The sequence below is a fragment of the Schistocerca americana genome, chromosome X, assembly GCF_021461395.2.
Source record: "Schistocerca americana isolate TAMUIC-IGC-003095 chromosome X, iqSchAmer2.1, whole genome shotgun sequence".
NCBI lineage: Eukaryota > Metazoa > Arthropoda > Insecta > Orthoptera > Acrididae > Schistocerca > Schistocerca americana.
The window spans coordinates 1,000,370,491-1,000,392,622 of record NC_060130.1 but is presented as its reverse complement, the minus strand read 5'-3'; the positions used below and the strand labels follow the sequence as shown (position 1 = coordinate 1,000,392,622).

Here is a 22,132-nt window from a genome sequence, read left to right as displayed (position 1 = left end):
TTTCTATCTCCCACCCTTTAATTCTGTGAAATATCAATGGAAACTAATGATAACCCGAATAGTTATTCACAGGTCTATCGCCTTCGCGACTTTTGGCACAGCCTGTATAGGGTAATATGGTACGTCTATTAGAACTATTGTACGCCTTATTATTTGATTTCGCATTGTGCACAGAGGAATTTGTACTGTAATTCTTCCAGTACTTCATCCACGAAGCAACGGAAAGGAACCGTAATATTTGGTACGTAGAGAAGCACCATCTGCACGTAGTGCACACTGGTTTGCAGAGCACGCACGCAATTAGAGGAGAGTTGTCACATAAAGCGGTGCAGATTGTGTCGGCACTGGAGGATCAATGTCGGCGGGCGGAGGGGGCGTGGCCTGTCGGGACGGCGGGTCGCGGTTGGCCGGCCGAGGCGCCGGCGCCACGGAGGGGCGGTGCGACGCCGGGCCAGGCAGCGGCGGCACTCGCCATGTAGCTGCCGTCTGCGACTGCGGCCACGTGGGACGAATGAGATGTCAGGATTCGTACACGGCCTCGCCGCCAGCTCCGAACAGCCTCTCTGGGAAATAGCTGCGGCCACCGGCAACGCTCAGATCGCGGTGAGTAAGTTGCACTTCTTCCTCTTTAGACGTAGGGGAGACTCAGCCAACGTATCACCGATTTTAATACGTACTTAGATGTTACTAATGCTGCTTTAATACGACAGCTTCTCTATTGTACTCTAGAAATCGAGGGTCAAATTTATACGAGCGTGTCGAACACCACACGGGAGGGCGTCGGCGAGCAGCAGTGTCATCCTGTAGGTTACAGGTCTCCCCGTAGGCACGAGAGGGTGAGCCCCTTGACCCTAAATTTTACTAATGGCCTTTATATTTTCCCGTAATGTATCAATTTCCAAATTTCCCCCATCAACTGTCGGAGAATAAAACAACGTGGAAGCTAGGAGTCTAGAAAGTGCCAAAGATACTAGAAAATGACAAGCATTGTTTAGCGTAGGTTATTGTCCAGTTGTTTGGCTGAGAGCCTGCTCACGTGTATAGGGTTGTGGCCTGACCGTCTGCAGAGACCAGTCTAAGTGAAAAAGGCGCACGATCACAGGCGGACACAACCAGCAAACCCGATACGTTTCGTGAGTCCACACGAGAATCACTGACTTTCCCAAATGTAGGCGAAAACGACTGAAGGAAACAGCATCTCACATGCTCACTTGGCTATAGGCTGCACCCCTGTGTTCACCACCCTTGAGTTTAGAAGGGAATATTTCGAAATGTAAATAAACGATCTTAATGAAACTTCGCGGGTGTGTAGAGAAAGCAAAACAGTGCAATACCTATTTTCTTCTTTGTGCCCAGTTTCATTTTAAGGAGTAGAACACACACCGAAAGGTAATTTTGCAATTTAGGTTTAGAGGGAATATCTTCGAAACGATGATCCATAAAAAAATGATTTTACATGTAAGTTGATATGTAATTAATGCAAAATGCCCCACCACCATTAATTAATTTTGGAAAGTGAAAACTTGTGTTACAATATAAATTAAAGAAGCTTTCAAGCCACATGAACCCCTGTGTAATAAAGCTGGTTTCTGAAGTACCATTTTTGGAAAATAATCTGTACACAAAGTGCTGTAGGAATATTTTAAACATACCTAATTAAAATATCTAAACATTCATTGCAATACTAATTTTTTAGTTAAGTTGTATTTTTCTGATGTTTTGAATTACTATTTTACGTTTTACATTTATATTTTTTTAGCTTACTGTTTACATACGTGTATTTGGTTAATTAAAAATAATAAGTCATTATTATGACTAAAGCTTAATTATATTATTTCTGAAGTGGAGATTGAAATCATAATTACAGTATTCAGCAGAACTAGATCTGAAAGTCTTCCCACAAAGTTCTTCTAACATCAAAAGCTGTATTCGTCCTTTGGCTGTACCTGTCCCGTCGAGGTTTTTGGGATTACCAGACGAACGAGTTCCTTGTCCTCAGATACGATGCTCTAAACGGTTCTTTCACATTGACCACCGCAAGAATCTAATAATAATACAGACAATTCTCACTCACTGGAAAAAAAACAGCTTTCACATATCTCTTGACCTGGTCAGGTGTTTGTCTACCAGATCCCGATGCTGCCAAGGATATTTAGGGCGTCAAAAAGCGATTCCCAGATTGTCGGTCCAAACTCACCATTAATTTCTTTTAAAACTATGAAAAGGCGGATGGTCCGTGTGAGGAAAAACCGTTTTGAGCGTCATACCCGAGGACAAGAAACATCTGTTGATCCCAAAGGGCTTGATGGTACAGGTAGAGCGTTGGAACACATACGGCTTTCGATGTTGCAAGATTTTTGTGAGAAGATTTTCAGATCTAGTCATGTTAAATGATTATGATGTCAGTCTCCATTTGACGAACAATCCAATCAAGTTGAAGTCACTAGTACATAATCAGTTCCCTTCGCCAAGACTTAACACTGTACTAAAGTAAGACTGACACAAATCATGATGTTTAGAGGATCACCTTTGATAATTTGAAATCCTGCTGAATTTTATTTTATATTGTTTTCTCTGTCGTGTATATTACATGAAGAAATTTCGTTTTTTTATGTGCATGGTCTAAAGAACATTATATTTTAAGTATATCCTTACAGATCATCATTATTGTAATTATTTTCTATCCTAACAACGAAGTACTTATTATTTTAAATTAAGAAAATACATGCATGTGAAACGATAAACTAAAAAAACGAACGCAAAACAAAATAACAATTTAAAACACAAACCAAATACAACTAAAATAAATAATTATAAGAGTAATGAATGTTTAGAAATTTTAATTAGCTATGTTGAAAATACTCCGGTAGCACATTGTGTACAGCTCAATTTCCGAAAAAGTACTTCAGAAACCAACTTTATTACAAAGCGGTGTAATGAGGCTTGAGAGCTGCTTTAATTTATTTTGTAACAAAAGTTTTCATTTTCTAAAATTATTTAATGGTGATGGAATATCTTGCAAAATTTCAAATTATTATAAAAGCTGATTATAGTTTTCAAGAAAATTAATTAAATACCAATTTTTATGTGGAAAACATTTTTATATATCATCATTTCGATGATATCCCTCTAAACCTAAAATGCCAAATTACCGTTCTGGGTATGTTTTACCCCTTAAAAGTGAAACTGTGTTCAAACAAAAACTGTGAATTTCACTGTTTTGCCCTCTGTACACGCGCGCCGAGTTTCATCAAGATCGATTATTGACAATTGGTAATGTGCCCCTGTTAGTGAAATTTTGCAAGTGGTGAGTGCACGTTACTATTTTATACTTTGTAGTTTAGGAAGATGTCAAAGTGTGAGAGTTTGTCGCTATTATAGTTATTAAATCAGTTACTTAGCACACGTAGAATTCAATTTTTTGGGCGAATGCTGTACAAATTTATGGTATGTTAAAAAAAATGGTTCAAATGGCTCTGAGCACTATGGGACTTAACATCTATGGTCATCAGTCCCCTAGAACTTAGAACTACTTAAACCTAACTAACCTAAGGACATCACACAACACCCAGTCATCACGAGGCAGAGAAAATCCCTGACCCCGCCGGGAATCGAACCCGGGCGTGGGAAGCGAGAACGCTACCGCACGACCACGAGCTGCGGACTTGGTATGTTAAAGCATTACCCTAACAAAAACGACACGATAACCAAAAAGCTCTACTCACGGTCATATAATACCAGAGAAAATTGCCAGGTAAAATGAGACTTGCGGTTCAAAAAACCGACCTGAGAAAAAGCTTCATAACACACAACTCAGTACGATTACGATTTAGCTGTTTCCTACAACATTTTTCTAAATTCACCCATTCTCGTGTCTATAAGACATAGCTGCGAGAAAATATATGTAGGATGGACAGTAAGCAGTTTTCTGGAAGAAATAGAAATTTTCACATATTTGACTAAACATCCTAACATTGCTTACAACGGACAGACCGAACTAAAAAATACAACGTTTGTCGAAAATTTCACCAATACTTTCATAAATATTTAGTGCTGAAATACATTCTTTGTTAGAAACTTCGTTAACAAAGATAATAAGCTACAATTTTGAAACGAAGTTATATAATTTCGCTAGTGAAATTCGTCGTAAAGATCCATCACAATTTGAGAAGAACGATGATGTACATACCTACAACACTAGAGGGGAAAATGCCTTATTGCCCGTTGTTAAAGGTGTCAGTAGTTCATAGAGGAGTTCAATACGCAACAATAAAATTTGTTGATCATTTTCCAAGTAATATAAAATGTCTGACAGGTAGCGAAGCAAGTTTTAAATCTAATTTAAAATTATTTCTCCTGGACAACTCCTCCTACTCTATTGACGAATTTCTACCTAAAAACTGGCAGGCAGAAAAAACCTTGTTTTTAAGTGTAGTTGCACGATTAACAATAAAATGATAATATGTTAATTAAGGTTAAGAGTAAACATGTATACATATCCTGTAAACTGACTCGTTCCACATCATTTCGATAAAAGAATCGTTGAAATGAACTATGGAACATGTAACTAACTATACGCTATGAAATCAACAACTCAAGAAATATCTTTGATGTGAAGCACATTGCAGAGTACCGCAGCGGTTACTCGCCTTAGGAAGGACGACGGTTCAAACCCGCGTAGCCGGCCCGTTAGAGGCGCTGCAGTCCGGAACCGCGCCACCGCTACCGTCGCGGGTTCCAATCCTGCCTCGGACATGGATGTGTGTCATGTCCTTAGGTTAGTTAGGTTTAAGTAGTTCTAAGTTCTAGGGGACTGATGACCATAGATGTTAAGTCCCATAGTGCTCAGAGCCATTTGAAACAAACCCGCGTCCGGCCATCCTGATTTAGGTTTTCCGTCATTTCGATAAATTGCTTAAGGCAAATGCTGGGATGGTTTCTTGGAAAGGGCACGGACGCTTTCCTTTTCCATCATTTCCTAGTCCGAGCTTGCACCCCCTCTCTAATGACATCGTTGTCGACGACACGGTAAGCATTAATTTCCTCCGCCTCCTCCACATTGCCAGCGACAAGTACTTAATATCCAAAGCTAATATGCTGATTAACTTTGTCTTATAGGCCTAATTAGGTAATTATGTGATTGGTGTTGGCAAACGTCTTTGGCATATGCTAGAAGAGCCCCCCCCCCCCTCCCCCCCCCCCTCAAAACTGGACGCGTACTGCTCTCAACTGTTTTTTCCTAATCTTCCACCAAACACTTGCATCTCTACAACGAATCATTTTCCTTCGGAACGGAACAATAATGATAGTCATTTTGGTACATTCGTGGTGCTGTATAATAAAGAGTCTTGATGAAATGAATATTTGTTTATCGATATTATCAAGTGTATATCGCAACTAGAGTGTACATTATTGAAAGCAGGTTTAGCCTGGTATGAATTTACTGCCATTCGCGTGTGACTGCTTTAGATTAGAATGGATATACTTTTTGTTGCATAGACCCGCAGAGTGGGAATCTTCAGGGAAGTAAAACATCTCATACAACAAGACTACTGTTTTATACACCAAATACAACTGGCATCCAACATAAATGTGGCAAGAAGAGAAGTAGTTGCTCTTACTGAGGTGGATCGCTTGCACGAAGCCTTTCCACAAGGAAAAATACGTTTAGGCAAATTACTGTAAAAATTGCGGAAACGCCGATTGGCGACAATTAAACAGCTTAGTAAAAGAAATTATACATCCGTATCGTGAGTGTGAAGGGGATCTGTGTCAGTGCACAACAGTGTTCATTTGCACTGATCTACTTCTTAACACTGGCCTAGTCCTGAATCCAATGAGCAATAGCTAACGTAACTAGTACAATGTTCAGTTGGACTCTTCTGGGGACGACTGTAAATCGTGATCCTACCTTCAGGCACAGTGTTGACACTGTCGAACTAAACGTCTATACATACTGTTGAGCGGAGACTTGCGTCTGCTTATATCCGGATTTGGCAGAAGGATGTCCACATTGCAACTACCATAGCGTGCAAATTTAAGGGCGGAAGTAACTTTCACATGATGTGTCGCTGTCAAGTCACATAGCTAGACGAAAGTTGGACCATGCGTACAAAGAACTCCTACAGTATAGTACAGAAGGTATGTGAAGGAAATACGCAATCTGTCGAACAGAAATGACGCATTTACGGAAAGATAACAATTGCCCTGAAAACATCGGAACTCATGATGGCCCCCCTGGATATTACAAAAGACGGTAGACGATGGGGTGTGTGGTAACCAGAGATGGCAGCGCATCCCACGCTGGCCACAGGGAGTTCTTGGGGTGGAGTGTTCTACGCCTCCACCAGGATGGTGGGTAACTGGCGGATGGTCGTTGCTGCATGTGGACGTCTCCCTACGGCTACGGCCAGGCCAGTCCATTCGCCGAATATCCTCCTCCACCTGCGCTGATCGATGCGGACGCGCATTCTCATTCATAAAAATGAAGTGAGGGTCTAATGCACCCGTGAAAAGACGCACTTGGGGAAGGAATACAGTGTCACAGTCGGGTTACTGGTGACTGTACTGTGTTCGGGGATTCTGGGGTGGCTGCGCCCATGCAGCGTTATGCCTCCCTACACCAAAATAACTGGACCACCGAAACGACCACGTTCGACAGTGTTCCTCGGTGCATTACTTGTTCTCACCTCTCGTCGTATGAGGGTAGTAATGCACGCAGGAACATAGGCGAACATGATCGTTTTGATGGTTCGTGTGTTGTGGTGTGGGAGGCATACTGTTGCAGGGCCGTACTGACATCCACATCTTTGACGCTGCACTCTTTTCCTTCTCTTCAGGGATGCTTTAGGCCCTGACCTAACTTTTGTGAACGACAATCTGCGACCGCATCGAACGGCGCAGGTGGAGGACCTCTGGGAACGAAAAGATATTGAGGGAATGGGCTGGCCTTCTACTTCCCCCGACTTAAATCCCAGCGAGCACGTGTGGAATGCGATAAGGACATGTATTGGAGCATGTCCACATGTACCGTGGTGATCACACACCCTCTTAAAAACCGTGTACCGCCGTTCGCAGTGTTCTGGGGACCACCAGGAATCGCGGTGATTTCAGTGTAATTATTGCCTTCGAATAAAAAGTGTCATTTCCGACTGTCTCGTTGCATATTTCTTTCAATTACCTTTTGTAACACACTTTAGCAGTTATTCCTATGTACGAATCAAGTTGCATCGAGCAATGCTGTAGCGACACATCGTGTGAAAGTCACTTTCGTCCTTAATTTGTGCACGGAATTGTGTTTTCGTTCGTAAGATGGAAGCAGACTGTGGTCCGCGTTGTGTGTGTGCCCTGCACCTTCCTATCACCGTGAATCAACCACAACGATTATCATTATTATTGTTATTGTCCCTTTCCGAAGAAGCACGATTCGTTTGCAGCCACACAAGTGTTCGAACGCAGTACAGGCAGATCTCTAGTGTTCGGCATTAGACTGTTGCACTAACGCCGCTGCCCGACGACAGGCGCTCTAAATGAGATCCTGGTTCCACAACTAGCTGAATTTTCAACTTTAATTTAAGTTACTGTAATTTCGGCTGTTTCGGCAGCAACACAAATAAAGATTACAAATTCAGTCAGTTCTGAACCACGTTGGCACTTAAAAATTTCGTTGTAGCTGAGAACCCACAAGTCACAAAATTAGTGTCTTAGTATTCTATAGGGGCCTAAATCATTGAACTCGATTTCTCGAAAACGACTGAGAAGCGTATCGTACTACAGCACCATTTCTTACAACAAACGGTGCGAAAGAGGAGGAAAGTCTGTGATCCATTGAGTATATGATTCTCTTGTGAGTGGAAATCATCCAATAACGATTTTGCCTCACAAAAAGGATTAATTTAATCAGTTTTTTATTATTTTTATTGTTATTTTTTTATTATTAGTGTGACCCGTTATTGAGTACTGTTCGCGTGTTTGCGATCTCCACCAGGTCGGATTAAAGGAAGACATCAAAGTAATTCAGATGTTGGCAGCTATACTTGTTACCGGTAGGTTAGATGAGCGCTTAAATATTAAGGAGCTGCTTCGTGATCTCAAATGGGAATCCCTGAAAAGAAGATGATGCTCCTTCGGCAAGACACCACTGCGTACATTTAGAGAACCGGCAGCTGAGCACGACTGAACGATTCTACTGCTACCAACGTAGAGGATCGTGAAGATAAGAAAAATTAGAGCTTTTAGGCAGTCATTTTCCCTCGTTCCCTTTGTGAGTGGAACAAAAGGAGAAATGAATAATAGTCGCACAAGGTACCCTCTGCAATGCACCATGAGGTGATTTGGGGAATATGTATGAAGATGTAGTACCAAGTACATCGTAACCCATTCACATCAGCGTTTGCCATCAGAAAACGTCCTGCATCATTCTGTGTCACAGAGCAACATTGGTCGGAGAATGGTAGCAGCCGGACTAGGGAATTACCGCCCCATGCGTAACTGCCGTTAAGACGACAGTTTGGAGTGGGAAACATGAACTGGTAATGAACGGCGTCGTATCGTGCTCAGCAATGAATCGCGGTTGTGCTCTGCCCTGAGTGCCCGTGGCGCCGACCTGGGAAGAGATCCCGTTGTCACAATGATACGGAGAGGCACAGCGGTGTTACTTCTGGCCAGCCTCTGAGTATCACGTCGGGTCTCGGCTGGGAACTCTCGACGACACAACGGCTCGTCACAGACATCCTGCGTCCTCCCACCAGACAATACCGCGGTGCTATTTTTCAACAGGACAATGCCCGCCCACACATGGCACATGTCTCTATAAATAGTCAGTGTGATGCTGAAGTACTCCTCTGGCCATCTGATCCCACATCTGTCCCCAACAGAACATGACTGAGACCAGCTCTGACATGAACGCTGTTCCAGTACCAGTATCCAAAATATCAAGGGCCTGTTACAACAGTTGTGTCCTAGCTTGCCTTAGGAAAGGGTAGAATAGCTTTACGACACTCTTGCCAACCGAATTAGTTTATGGATCGAGGCGAGAGTGGGTTCAACGCCGTACTGATAAATGGACTCATACTGTAAATTGTATTTTGTAATCACTGAAATTACGTCAGATGCCGTCTCAATATGTATAGTTTCATTCTCCCGTTCTGAGTCTTTCAATTTTTTTGTCAGGTAGTTTATGTTAGTGTGCCTCTGAAGGCATATAGTAGAAGGGGCGGCAAAAAGTTTCCGTTTGAGGGCGCTGCTGCAGCGTAGCGAGACTCCGTTGCGGGTATACAAGCACCAACGTGCAGGTAAGGGATTAGCGTGGCATTCGTGTCTTTCCGACCTGAGTTCGATAAATGCGGAAACATCAACTATGGTGACGTTATTACGAAATGCATCCGAGAAGGATCAACGTGAACTTAGTTACGCTTTTCCTGTATGCCGAAGGACAAACACCGTTAGACATCCATAGGAAACTGAAGACAGTGTATGAGCCAGCATGTCTGTCGGAAACCAGGGTTGTGGAACGGTGCGGGACAAGATGTGCTGATGCTTCATGATAACGCACGTCCCCATTATCTCAAAAGTCGTAAAGCAGAAGTTACACGAGGGACACACTGGAGCATCCGCTCTGCTGTGTACAGTCCTCATTCACTCCTTCGGTCCTTAGAAAAGGCCTCGAAGAGTTGACGATTCCTGTCGGACGACGATGTGCAGCAGGCAGTTACGGACATCTTCACTGCAGCAGAGCACAGAGTTTTACCGTGCGGGTATCATCTGCCTGGTACGTCTATGGGACAATTGTCTCAATGCTCACGGCCATTTCCCCCAATTGGCGTACTGATACTGAACAGTACGAGCTTCGAGAGGAAATTTTTTGATCGGCCCTTATTTAACAATGAGCAGCTCAACAAATAAAACTATTATTACTTAAAGCGTCATAGTTCAGCACTAATATTCTGGTACGCGCTAATCACCTGGCGATTTACGAATCTGAAGTATTGCCTATGCCTTTGTTGGACACTTTAACAAGAAGTTGTTTATGTATCTACGTGTGGTTATATCGCTTGTCGCTAATAAGGTTGCCACATTTGTTAGTCGTTCGTTTCCCGAAGGCACCATATTCTGCAGTAATTTCTTGGTCTTATGGTATCGTAGGAGACAGTCAAAATAAACATCTTTCAGGGCTTCTTCGGTGTCTCAGTCATAGTAGGGAAATGGAACCGTATTGAGTCGGTATACGGGCTGAATCTCCCGTGATTATATCTAAGGCTCGATGTTGTCATTTGGAAATACTGTTGCAGTTTCTTTTATCATACCCAGAATGTGGCAAAATAGGGACAAATGCTGCATAATCTCTTCTCGTACTTTCTTGTAATAGGTTTAGCCGTCATTTCACTGATTTATTCTTTGGGTTTGATGGTGCAGTGGAAGTTTTACGGTGGTAGTTTCTTGTACATCATTGATCCAGAGTACACTGCTTTCTTAGTCCAAGCACTGACTTCTTCATTGACCTTAAGTCCACTGTGAGTTTCATCCACAACATGACGGTTTTATTTTGGCTTGAAACGTTCTGTGAGTTTTCTGGGATAGTTATAAACAATAAATACTTCCGTTTTTGTTAGTATGGTGCTACAATAGTCTTGTTGAGTCTGATCATACCGTAATCCTGCCCTCCGAGAATTCTTTATCGTAACTGAGTCCCTCCAGTGTTGCTGTGTTTTCAGCTGTAAAGGTAGATGCTTTTACCGTATGCTCAAATCTACCTGCTCGTCTAGTCACACTATCGAAACATCAGCACATTTCGATGCTGCGGGACACCGTTATGACATGCTTTTGGTGAGAAGCTTTTCACTGATTTGGCAACAGGTGAAAGGGATATATGTACGAATACTTAGTTCAGCTGTGGTGTTTAGCCACCTTGTCTCGAAACACTACAGAATTTAGAAAGTGGTACTGCTTCTCTGCAGCGGTACGACGAGATGTGAGGCAGGTGACTCGATTGGAACCGAAGTCTGAGTCTATGGCTGCACAATTGTTTTGTCGGAGTCATATGCGAACATGGAGACGCTACTGAAAAAATACGTACGCAAGAAGAAGAATTAACAATTACAAGGTACACTGCTGGCCATTAAAATTACAGCACCGGGAAGGATACGCAGTTTTGAAATTCGGATTATTGTGTGTTTGCAGTATAACAGGAAGAATGCTAGAATAAATCTGCAGATTTTGGAGTATACAGAATGCAAAACACACAAAATACAAAAGTACACAGTACGCCCACTTCTGGAAACAACAGTAATACTAATCTCACTGGGGCATCGATACGACATGAGCTTGGATGAGAGGTAGGGGTACGTCATTCCATACTGCTTCAGTTCTATACCAGAGTTGAGGCGTGCCAGTCTCTCGGCAACATATTGTCAGACGTTTCCAGCGGGTAGAGTTCTGAGAACGTGCTTACCTGGCAGAAGTTGGACGCCCTCTGAATGGAGGTAGGTCATGAGAGCACGGGAAACATGCGTTATCGTGTTCAAAATTGACGTCACGGAGACCACGAAGATAGGCATTGCCACTGGCATTAACTTATCAGAAGCATATGGCTTCCTGCTGAAATTACCAACCATCCGAACCAGGGGTGATCGTCTTGTGTACTCAACGGCACGCCATACTATCACGCCCGTACGACGACGACGAATGAAGTCAACGTTTGTTCTCCTCAGAACCTCCAGACGGAAACGTCCTTCGTGATGCCAGGACTCGTCTGAAAGACGACGTGCTGTCGCTGTGCGGATCACTGCCAGTGCGCCTGTCTCTGCTGCCTGCTGCCGCGTCAAAGGAAGCTGCAATAGTAGTCATCGCGATTGTCAGTCCAGACACCGTCGGACTGTCCCTGTGGATACTTGTCTCGTGACAAACAATCGTAATGCTGACTCGTGGTAAGTGGCGTTGCTGTACGATCCTGCACGGCAGAGCGAACAAAACTTCCGTCCTCTTGGGTGCTGCGTAGTGCCGTTGAGATACTGCATCGTGTAGAGAATGATACTCCTGGACCAATCGTTTTGATATTTACAAGACAGTCGTGGCACCCCGACCAACGCGAGCAGCGTAACTCGACAAACCGCAGTCTCGCCCGGCGAGGAATACCGACACGTGCTGCTAAACGTTCTCTTTGTTACACGAGGCATAACACGATTTCCTCACAAACAAACAACGTTCAAGTGCGCACTGCCTAGTCGCATTAATGTGACCACTTGTCAAAAGCTTGAATCACAACTTTGCATTAGGGCCAGAGGTGTACAGACGTATTATTGATTTGCTCAATCTGTGAAACTCTTTCTCTTGACTATATCATCCAATTTTTCTGGAACTGTAATAATTTATCTGTACATTTACATCACATGTACCGATTTTAAGCCCCATTCGAATATTTCTTTGCCGGCCGGGGTGGCCGAGCGGTTCTAGGCGCTACAGTCTGGAACCGCGCGGCCGCTACGGTCGCAGGTTCGAATCCTGCCTCGGGCATGGACGTGTGTGATGTCCTTAGGTTAGTTAGGTTTAAGTATTTCTAAGTTCTAGGGGACTGATGACCTCAGAAGTTAAGCCCCATAGTGCGCAGAGCCATTTGAACCATTTTGATAATTCCTTCATGGTGCGTTGGTTTTATTTTCTTTTTTTTCTTTGTCGGAGTGTATGTCGTACTGTGGGGCGGCGGGTGGAATAATTGTTAAATGTTCCTATTATTTATTTAATGCTGTTGTCTGCCATTCTCAACACTGGCTCTCTAACTACAATATTGGCAACCAGAAAGTGATTAGCAAAACGTGAAGCCTGTAATTAGAATTCCTAGTGCCCACTTCATCTGAGAAATACATTTATAGCTACAGTTTATAGGTGTGAGCAATTAGGAGATTGTCTGGGATTCATAATCAAAAACCATTCTCTCTAAAATGTTCACTATATTCTGAAAGTCACAGACCAAAAAGGATCCACACAATCCAACTACCAGAGCAGTTCAGAGTCTAATGCGCTGATGCAACTATAACTGTTCAAATTAAATGTTTTAAGTGAATGCTCGCCATAATTTGATGATAATGTTCATCAAACGCCACGCTAAATAATGGTAGAATGTCTGTCCTGCGGCGGCACGTGAAAATACGACATACGCAAACTGAAGATAGATCCCAGAATTAACACTTCACTCGAAAACTATTTCATGGTTACGCGTATCCCGAGTAACTTATTACTGCATCCGAGGCTGTTTATATCAACGATACCGACGCGACGCGACTCCCGGCATAGGTGGTGCGCTAATCAGTGTCTGGAGAGAACTGGGGCCTTCTTCCCTCGCGCAGTGTTCTTACATATAAAGCCGCGTGCGGACGGCTAAGGGAACGCCTGATCAAATCCGCTCTCCCGACTAGCCGCTGGGCTAGTAATGCACCACTTTAAGTTATCGAATAAATCATTGCTTCCTTTGCTGATGGCCGATGAAGCTCTCAAATTAAATGTGCAATCAGCACACAGGTAAGTAATCATAATAAAAGTCTGACTTGGCTAAGTCAAAATATTTTGGGCGAGAGAATTAATTTAATTACACTACACGCAGTAGACGAGCTCTGAACTTGCCCTTTGGAGATACGCTATCGCTATAGTTTTATAGTTATTCAGTTGTACTTCTCACATCTATATGATTATAGCGGATCTCCCTTATACTTAAATTTAAACATCCTAGCTTTATTTATTCGCCTACTTAATCTATCTTGCTTCCTTAATTTCTAAGACAAAAAGCAGAAAATAATGAATTTCAACTAAAATTTTAATTTGTGAGATCCAGAATACTGTTTCTACTAAATTATTATGCAAAAGGAATCTAAATATAATTTTTTAAGTTTCTAGCTCTTTTCTGTTGCGCCAATGATTTTTACAGAAAAACGTCCAAATTTCGAAAATGGTTAAAGTTATTGAACTGATATTCAACACATATTGATTTAGTATTACTCCTGACATGCTAGATACGTTTCAGGTTATTTACTTGATTTTTAAAGTATTGCGCAACATTTATGACGTCAGAGCTAGTTACAGCGGACTAGGATGGCACACAATGGAAAGACTGATGTGAATTTTATAAGGCGTGAGTATGCTGCTTCCCTACAGTACTGTGTTATACTCAAAGCTTTACTTTAAAACTAATTTATCGACAAGATATTCATTAGCCGTAGTGTTATCATTATCTTCATCGCAAATCATAAAACAACGCCTGGACTTTTATGTTACCGCTTTTTGTCACCGTTTCAGAACTGTTTCTTAGTTCAGCAGCTTCTACTGTATTACCTCTAGACGATCCTATTCTTACTAGCTTTTGGATATCAATCAAATACATGAATACGGTAGTGAAAGTTTCCTACAACGGCTTCGCTGGAGAGCTTGGTTTCATACCGAGGGTGTAAGAATATGAAATTCCTCTAAACTTCTTCAATCATGAGGCGATTTATGACAGCTGGGGAGACAGCAACGTTCCTCTACAGCCCAGGGTATACGACTGATAACGTCGTTGCTCCTGTATGAGTTTTCGTTTTTCAAGAATGAAGTTTCAAAACTATCGTAGCCAGAATCAAAGTCGAAGTTGCAGTTTTAATCCCAAGGTCGACCTTTTGGATCCTGCGGTGACGGTCATCTACATGCCTAATCCTGGTACTTTCTGTATAGTTTATGTTATCCGCAATTGTTGTTTCAGAAACACCTTTCCTTGCTTCTTCCAACAAGGCTAATTAAAAATGGGGAACACAGCGTTATATTTGTTGCGGTTTTTCTTATAATTTGGATGTAGTCGCAAGAACAGCAGCAGGCCTACAACACTTCGCTAGGGAACTCCAGATGTCACTTTCGTTTCACTAGATCACTTCCCGTCAATTACTGCGGCAAATGAACACAGAGTATTGCAAAAGTAAAAAAGTAACGGTATGGAGCATTGTATGTACCAAAAATCACATGAAACACGCTTTACCCAGTATTAGTTTAGAGACACGGCTAACTCATAATCATGACGTTTGCCATGTTGGCCACTAGAATGCGGAAACCGGGTTACGTTGAAAATTCAAGTCTGCACCTAAAAATATGAACAAGGGAGGAATTTTAAGTAAAGGTACATACGTTAAAGAATGTATGTTCATATATGTTCAAGTATGTCTGATTCATGATTTAAACACGGGCAGCCACATGATAAACCGTGGCTCTCGAAACACATGGCTGTGTCTTAACATTGCTTTCTTGTGTACTGTATGCTGAATAAACATAACGATTTACTGAATCATAACCACCGATCCGTGAAGTGGATAGAGTGGAAACAGCCGGCCGCTGTGGCCGATCGGCTCTAGGCGCTTCAGTCTGGAACCGCGCGAGCGCTACGGTCGCATGTTCGAATCCTGCCTCGGGCATGGATGTGTGTGATGTCCTTAGGTTAGTTAGGTTTAAGTAGTTCTAAGCTCCAGGGGACTGATGACCTCAGATGTTAAGTCTCATAGTGGTCAGAGCCATTTGAACCATTTGAACAGTGGAAACACAGTAAAGTAGTTGTAGAAACGATAGGTATTGTAGTTGTAAATTGTCGTAGCTGTGTAGGGAAAGAACCAGAGCTCCAATCCCTAACAGAGACCACTGAAGCTCAAATAGTTATAGGTGCGGAAAGCTGGCTAAGGCCGGAAATAAGTTCAGCAGAAATTTTTGCAAACGACCTAACAGTGTTCAGAAAGGATAGATTAAATAATGTTGGTGCTGGTGTATTTATTGCTGCCAGAAATAGTTTACCTTGTAGTGAAACTGAAGTAGATAGTTCCTGGGCAGAGGTTATACCTGACAATCGGACTAAACTATTCATTGGATATAGTTGGTGAACAGCTCAAAGAAAACTTGAGTCTCATTTCAAATAGGTAGCCCACTCATACAATTACAGTCGGTGGCGACTTCAATCTAATCTCGATATGCTGGAAAAATTATACGTTTAAAGCCCGCGGCAGGCATAAAACGACACCGAAATTGTACTGAATGCTGTCTCAGAAAATTATTTTGAACAATTAGTTCATGAGCCCACTCGAAGTGTAAATGGTTGCGAAAGCATACTTGACCTCTTAGCAACAAATAATCCTGGACAAATAGGGAGTATCATGACGCATACACGGATTAGCGACCAAAAGGCAGTTGCTACTAGGCTGAATACCGTAACACACACAACCATTAAAAAGAAACGCAAAGTATATCTATTTAAAAAAACTGATAAAAATGCTCTTAACGCCTTTTTAAGAGACTGTCTCCACTCCTTCCGATCTGATCACGTAAGCGTAGAAAAGATGTGGAATGATTTCAAACAGATAGTACCGGTGGCAGTTGAGAGATATATACCACATAAATTAATAAGTGATGGTACTGATCCCCCATGGAACACAAAACGAGTCGGATCGCTGTTGCAGAACCAACGAAAAAAGCATGCCAAATTTAAAAGAAATCAAAATAGCGCGTGTTTCAATCTGAGATGCTTGTAATAATTTCCATAACGAAACTCTGTCTCGGAATCTGGCAGAAACCCATGGAGATTCTGGTCATATATAAAGCACACCAGCGGCAAGACGCAATCAATACCTTCACTGGGACCGATGACCATGGCAGTCTGGTCCCTTTAATCCCCCAAACCAACCAATCAATACCTTCACTGCCCGATAACAGCGGTGAAGTCACTAGCAATTAACGAGATATTATTTTCGGTGCTATGTTAATGTGTTTTTTTTATTTTGCTCTTCAAATTGTGCTTTTCTGTGTTATCGTGTGAAATATTGCGAAAATAATGGTGTGTGAAAAACGTAACACTAGGCTCCAAAGTAGATTGAGAAATGATAGTGACGACGAGCGTAACTTATCGGCACCACCGTGTAATGAATTAACAGACATTCAAAGTAGTAATTTGGTAAATGTACATTTGGAAATGGAGCGGGCGGAAAATAATGGTGTAGCCAGTGAAACAATTAGTGAACAGGGAAGCATTATCGATCGATCGGTCGGCAACAGCTCACCTCAGGAATCCGAAATGACAGGACACAATCTTACAAATACTGTAGAGTCAGGTTTTGCGTCCTCACCGTTTTCTCAAATAAGTCAAGACATATTTTCTGCTTTTCAAGATGCGAATATTGCCGGTTCAAATGCACTGCCGAATAGCACTGAGGAACATGTTTCAGACACCAGTGCATTGTTATTACAGTTAATGCAACAAATGGGAGAAAGGCTACAAAAGTTAGACACAACGCTTGAACAAAATCAGAAACAAATGGGACAAAATCTTCAAAAGTTAGACACAATGGAACAAAATCAGAGACAAACACAGCAAAAGTTAGACACAATGGAACAAAATCTTCAAAAGTTAGACCCAATGGAACAAAATCAAAAACAGCCACAGACTACACACAGCACAGCCAGTGATTTTCGTACAGAGCGCTACGTGGCGTTACCAACATAAAAACCTAAACAGCCTGCTTACAGGTTCAAATGGCTCTGAGCACCATGCGACTCAGCATCTGAGGTCATCAGTCCCCTAGAACTTAGAACTACTTGAACCTAACTAACCTAAGGACATCACACACATCCATGCCCGAAGCAGGATTCGAACCTGCTGCGCCTAGAACCGCTCGGCCACTCCGGCCGGAAGGGGATGTCAAGTTGATTACATATTTTTAGATTTCTAGAAGGCTTTCGACACCGTTCCTCACAAGCGTCTTCTAACCAAACTGCGTGCCTGTGGAATATCGCCTCAGTTGTGTGATTGCATTCGTGATTTCCTGTCAGAAAGGCCACAGGTCGTAGTAATAGACGAAAAGTCATCGAGTAAAACAGAAGTAATATCCGACGTTCCCCAATGAAGTGTTATAGGCCCTTTATTGTTCCTGATCAATATTAACGACATAGGAGACAATCTGAGTAGCCCTCTTAGATTGTTTGCAGGCGACGCTGTCATTTACCGTCCTGTAAATTCATCAGATGACCAAAACGAATTGTAAAATGATTTAGTTAGAATGTCTGTGTGGTGTGAAATGTGGCAATTGACCCTGAGTAAAGAAAAGTGTGAAGTTAATTCACATGATTACTAAAAGAAATCCGCTAAATTTCGATTACGTAATAAGTCACACAAATCTGAAGGCTGTAAATTCAACTAAATACTTTGGGACTACAATTACAAATACCCTAATTTGGAACGATCACATAGATAAAGTTGTGGGTGGAGCAAATCAGAGACTGCGTTTCATTGGCAGAACACTTAGAAGGTGCAACAGGTCTACTAAAGAGAGTACTTTCACCACACTTGTCCGCCCTATTCTGGAGTACTGCTGTGCGGTGTGTGATCCGCATCAGGTGGGACTGACGGATGATTTCAAAAAAGTTCACAGAAGGGCGGCTCGTTTTGTATCGCGAACTAGGGGAAATAGTGCCACAGACATGATAGGTGAGTTGCAGTGGCTATCATTAAAACAAAGGCGTTTTTGGTTGCGATCTTCTCGTGAAATTTCAGTCACCAGTTTTCTCCTCCGATTGCGAAAACTTTCCGTTGGCGCCCACCTAAATAGGGGGAAATGATCACCACGATAAAATAAGAGAAATCAGGGCTCGCATAGAAAAATTTAAGTGCTCGTTTTTCACGCGCAGGCGCAGCTTGAAGCTGGTTCATCGAACACTCTGCCAGACACTTAATTGTAAATAGCAGAGTAATCACGTAGATGTAGAGGTACAATGGTTTTGGTTGCTGTAGATTTCATCTTGATTCACAGTATTTGGACGAATAGACTAAAATGATATTGCAGTGCCTGTGTTGTTCTGATTACGATGGAAGTTCAAAGGAACAGGCACTGCGGCGGCTACGGCCTTTATGAAATACATTAAACGAACTCGCAAATGCTCATGAGGACACCCCTCAGCTGTAGAATGGAATGACAATGAAAATATGTCCCGCTCCGGCACAAATTTTCATTGTCGCCAGTCCATTCTATAGCTGATGGTTGTCTTCATTCGCAATTGCGAATCCATTTAATGTACTAAACTAAAAGTCATCGCTCACTGCCTAAAATCAATCAGGTAATGATTTAATAAATTACTATATCTTACACCATTCCGATTTCTGACAGTTTATAAGTTTATAAGTCTTTAGTTGAATTTCGACTGAACGATATCACAAATTTGAAAGTTATAGATTCAACGAAATACCTAGGTATTGCAAATACAAACAACTTAAATTGAAAATAATTGGAGAACCAAAGACTGTGTTTTATGGCAGAACACTTAGTAAATGCAACAAATCTGCTAAAGAACTCATCTACACTACGGTTATACGTCCTCTTGTGAAGTACTGCTGCACGGTATGTGATGATAACCCGAAAGAATCGATGGAGGACATCGAAAAAAAAATTCAAAGTAAGATAGTTCGTTCTTTATTATCGAGAAACATGGGAGAGTATATCGCGGGTGTGATAGGCGAGTTGGGGGTGGCAATAATTAAAACAAAGCCGTCGTTCGTTGTGGTGATATTTTTTCACGAAATGTCAATCACCTACTTCCTCCTCTCTCTATGAAAATATTTCTTTTCATCTCCTCTACATAGAGAGAAATGACCATCGTAACTGAGTCAGAACTCACACGGAAAGGTTTAGATGCTCATTTTCTCCAAGTGCTGCTCGAGAGCGGAAAGATCAAGAAATAGTCTCAAAGGCGTTTTATGAACCCTATGCCCAGCACTGTCGTGTGATTTGTAGAGTAGTTATGTAGACGTAGGTAGCTCTCTTTACACAGTGTTTCACAATTCTGTGTCCGGCGTTGTACGGTGATTATTACAAGAGAGGCTCCGACCACCACAGTCCTCTGGTATTAGCAGGTGGCATAGCTGAACGAGAGTCAAGAACAGTTTTGGAGGAAAAAATTCCGAAAAATCGTTGTGCCATTTAGCACTTCGCACTGGACTGTCAGCTGCATCTGCTAACGGAGCAGCATCCAAACGCAAACTGAAGTCTTAGCAAGCAACGCTAATACTTGGACTGTCCAGTTCAGATACTGTTGCTCTCCGTCAGTGCTGCAGCTAGCTATTGCAGCTCCTGCTTCATCCTGATACGCCGTTTATTTTCCCTCTGATGAAGCATGGTTACAGTAATACGTGATATCACAACGCAATCGACGTTGCAGTTCTGAAAATTATCATCCCCCCTCACTTATCGACCTTAATGACAGTGAAAAATTAAACCGCGTGTACCTAATGGAAATTTGGGAAAAGCAATCGTCACCGAAGTTAATCTGTCGGTAAAGAGGGAGGAAAGGGTTATATCTAAATGAAAGGAAAAATGTAAATGAAATTGGTGGAAATTAATTTTGAAAAGTGGTAAAGTTAATAAAGAAAGTAAATGTGCGGTCGTCACGCTAACAATTAATTGGTGTTAATTAGATATTTGAGATTTGGGGAAAATTACGGTCGCCAGTCCTATGGACAACTACTATAATAACTGAGAAGGAAAGGTTATTGCACATATAATTAGCACTAAAAGCGTGGCAACTGAAGGTTGACACGTGTTGTGTGAAAACTGAATGCTTGTCAGAAGTAATAAATTTCACTACACTCTGACTTAATTTAGCAAAAGAATTAATAAAACCGGAAAATTGAAAGTTAATTTAGTGACTGAAATTAATAGTGCACTTTGTTTCTGAAGCACTACGAAATTCAATAAAATAAGGTTAGTCTTGGGCTACCTCAACAATCATTTCAAAAGCTACTTGAATCTACGCAATTTAGAAATAAGATATTTAACTCTGAACTTGAATTAAATGATTCTGAACATTTAACAATAGTAAAATTTAGTACGTACCAAGCTGAGCTGCAGCCACAGGTAAGCTAAAATATGGTAACAAAACTCGCACTCTTAATTTGTGCTTGTCTAACCTAAATATTGTAGCCAGCTATGAATACCTTAACTGAACTTCGAAATTAAAGCAGTGAAATCGAATGATATTACTTTAATGCTGGCGTTTGAATTTCAACGACACTCGGGTTCATTCCGGAAAAGGAAGGGACCCTGCTTGGTAATGCAATTGGGACAATGAGCAACAAAGGTTCATGCTACCTTGCTGTAATTTTTTTGAGACAAATTGAACAGTTTGAAAAGCTGAGGTCTGCCATACAGTTCTAAAACTTTACGTGCTTCCAGTCTTCCTTGCTGGTTGATTGAAGGTTTGAAGTCGTCGATCGAGGAGGTGGCGACAGTCACTCATTGTCGGCCGTCGCTGTTGCAGAAGCTGGATGTTGGCGCGCCTTCTTCTCGACACGGTCATCAGGCGAAATGGGCTCTTGATGTGCGCCAGCTAATGCTTCCCGTCCGCGACACCGTGTCAGAAACTATCATAGCAAGTCAAGCGCAATTACATGCTGCCAAACCCCGAAAGCGCGGCAACTCGCGGGAGCGTCACACAACACACCTGCTCCACCGCCCTATTCCAGCCAGACTCCCTCTGTCCGCGCTCCATGCGGCAGAGTTAACACTACCAAAGATCTTAAACACTTTGGTTCTCCACACGACCTATCGATGAATTCGTCCGACAGCATAGTTTTCCCTAGGCCAGACCCAGCATAAAAATACAAATAATATTTACAAAACAAACCAATTATACATCGACATAAATGCATATATATACAAATAGTAAAACTACTACAATATATAAAGACACAGAAATGTCATATCTTCAGGTAACAAAATAAGGAAAAAAATTTATAGTACAATAGATGGAAATAGGAGGATATGCATTTCCGGCGTTACAAGTCTCTCCATAATTTAAAAGCAGGAGTGCGCCTCGCAATTAATGCAACACGAATTCCTGGGCCGATGTTTTTCCACAATTTATGATAGCTATGGACACAATATGGGGTAACTTTTCCTCAGAGAACTAACAATTAACCTAATTATGGTAACTTCATACTGAACAATTCAGGAACACATATTGCCAACGTGAATGTAACAATATTACGACGCTAAATCTTTTTTATTTATTTATTTACGCGTCAAGTTCCGTAGGACTAAATTGATGAGCAAATCTTCAAGGTCGTGGAACGTGACAGTACATGAAATTACAACAT

General features: G+C 41.9%; 1 protein-coding gene across 1 annotated transcript in view; it reads left to right on the top strand.

Annotated features, from left to right (window-relative positions):
- Nucleotides 1-355: 355 nt before the first annotated feature.
- Nucleotides 356-22,132, top strand: part of LOC124556441 (heart- and neural crest derivatives-expressed protein 1-like) — a 79,791-nt gene continuing 58,014 nt past the window's right edge. The window contains exon 1 of the mRNA XM_047130391.1: nt 356-502. Within this exon, the coding sequence (XP_046986347.1) occupies nt 356-502 (147 nt within the window). The remainder of the gene's footprint in view (nt 503-22,132) is intronic.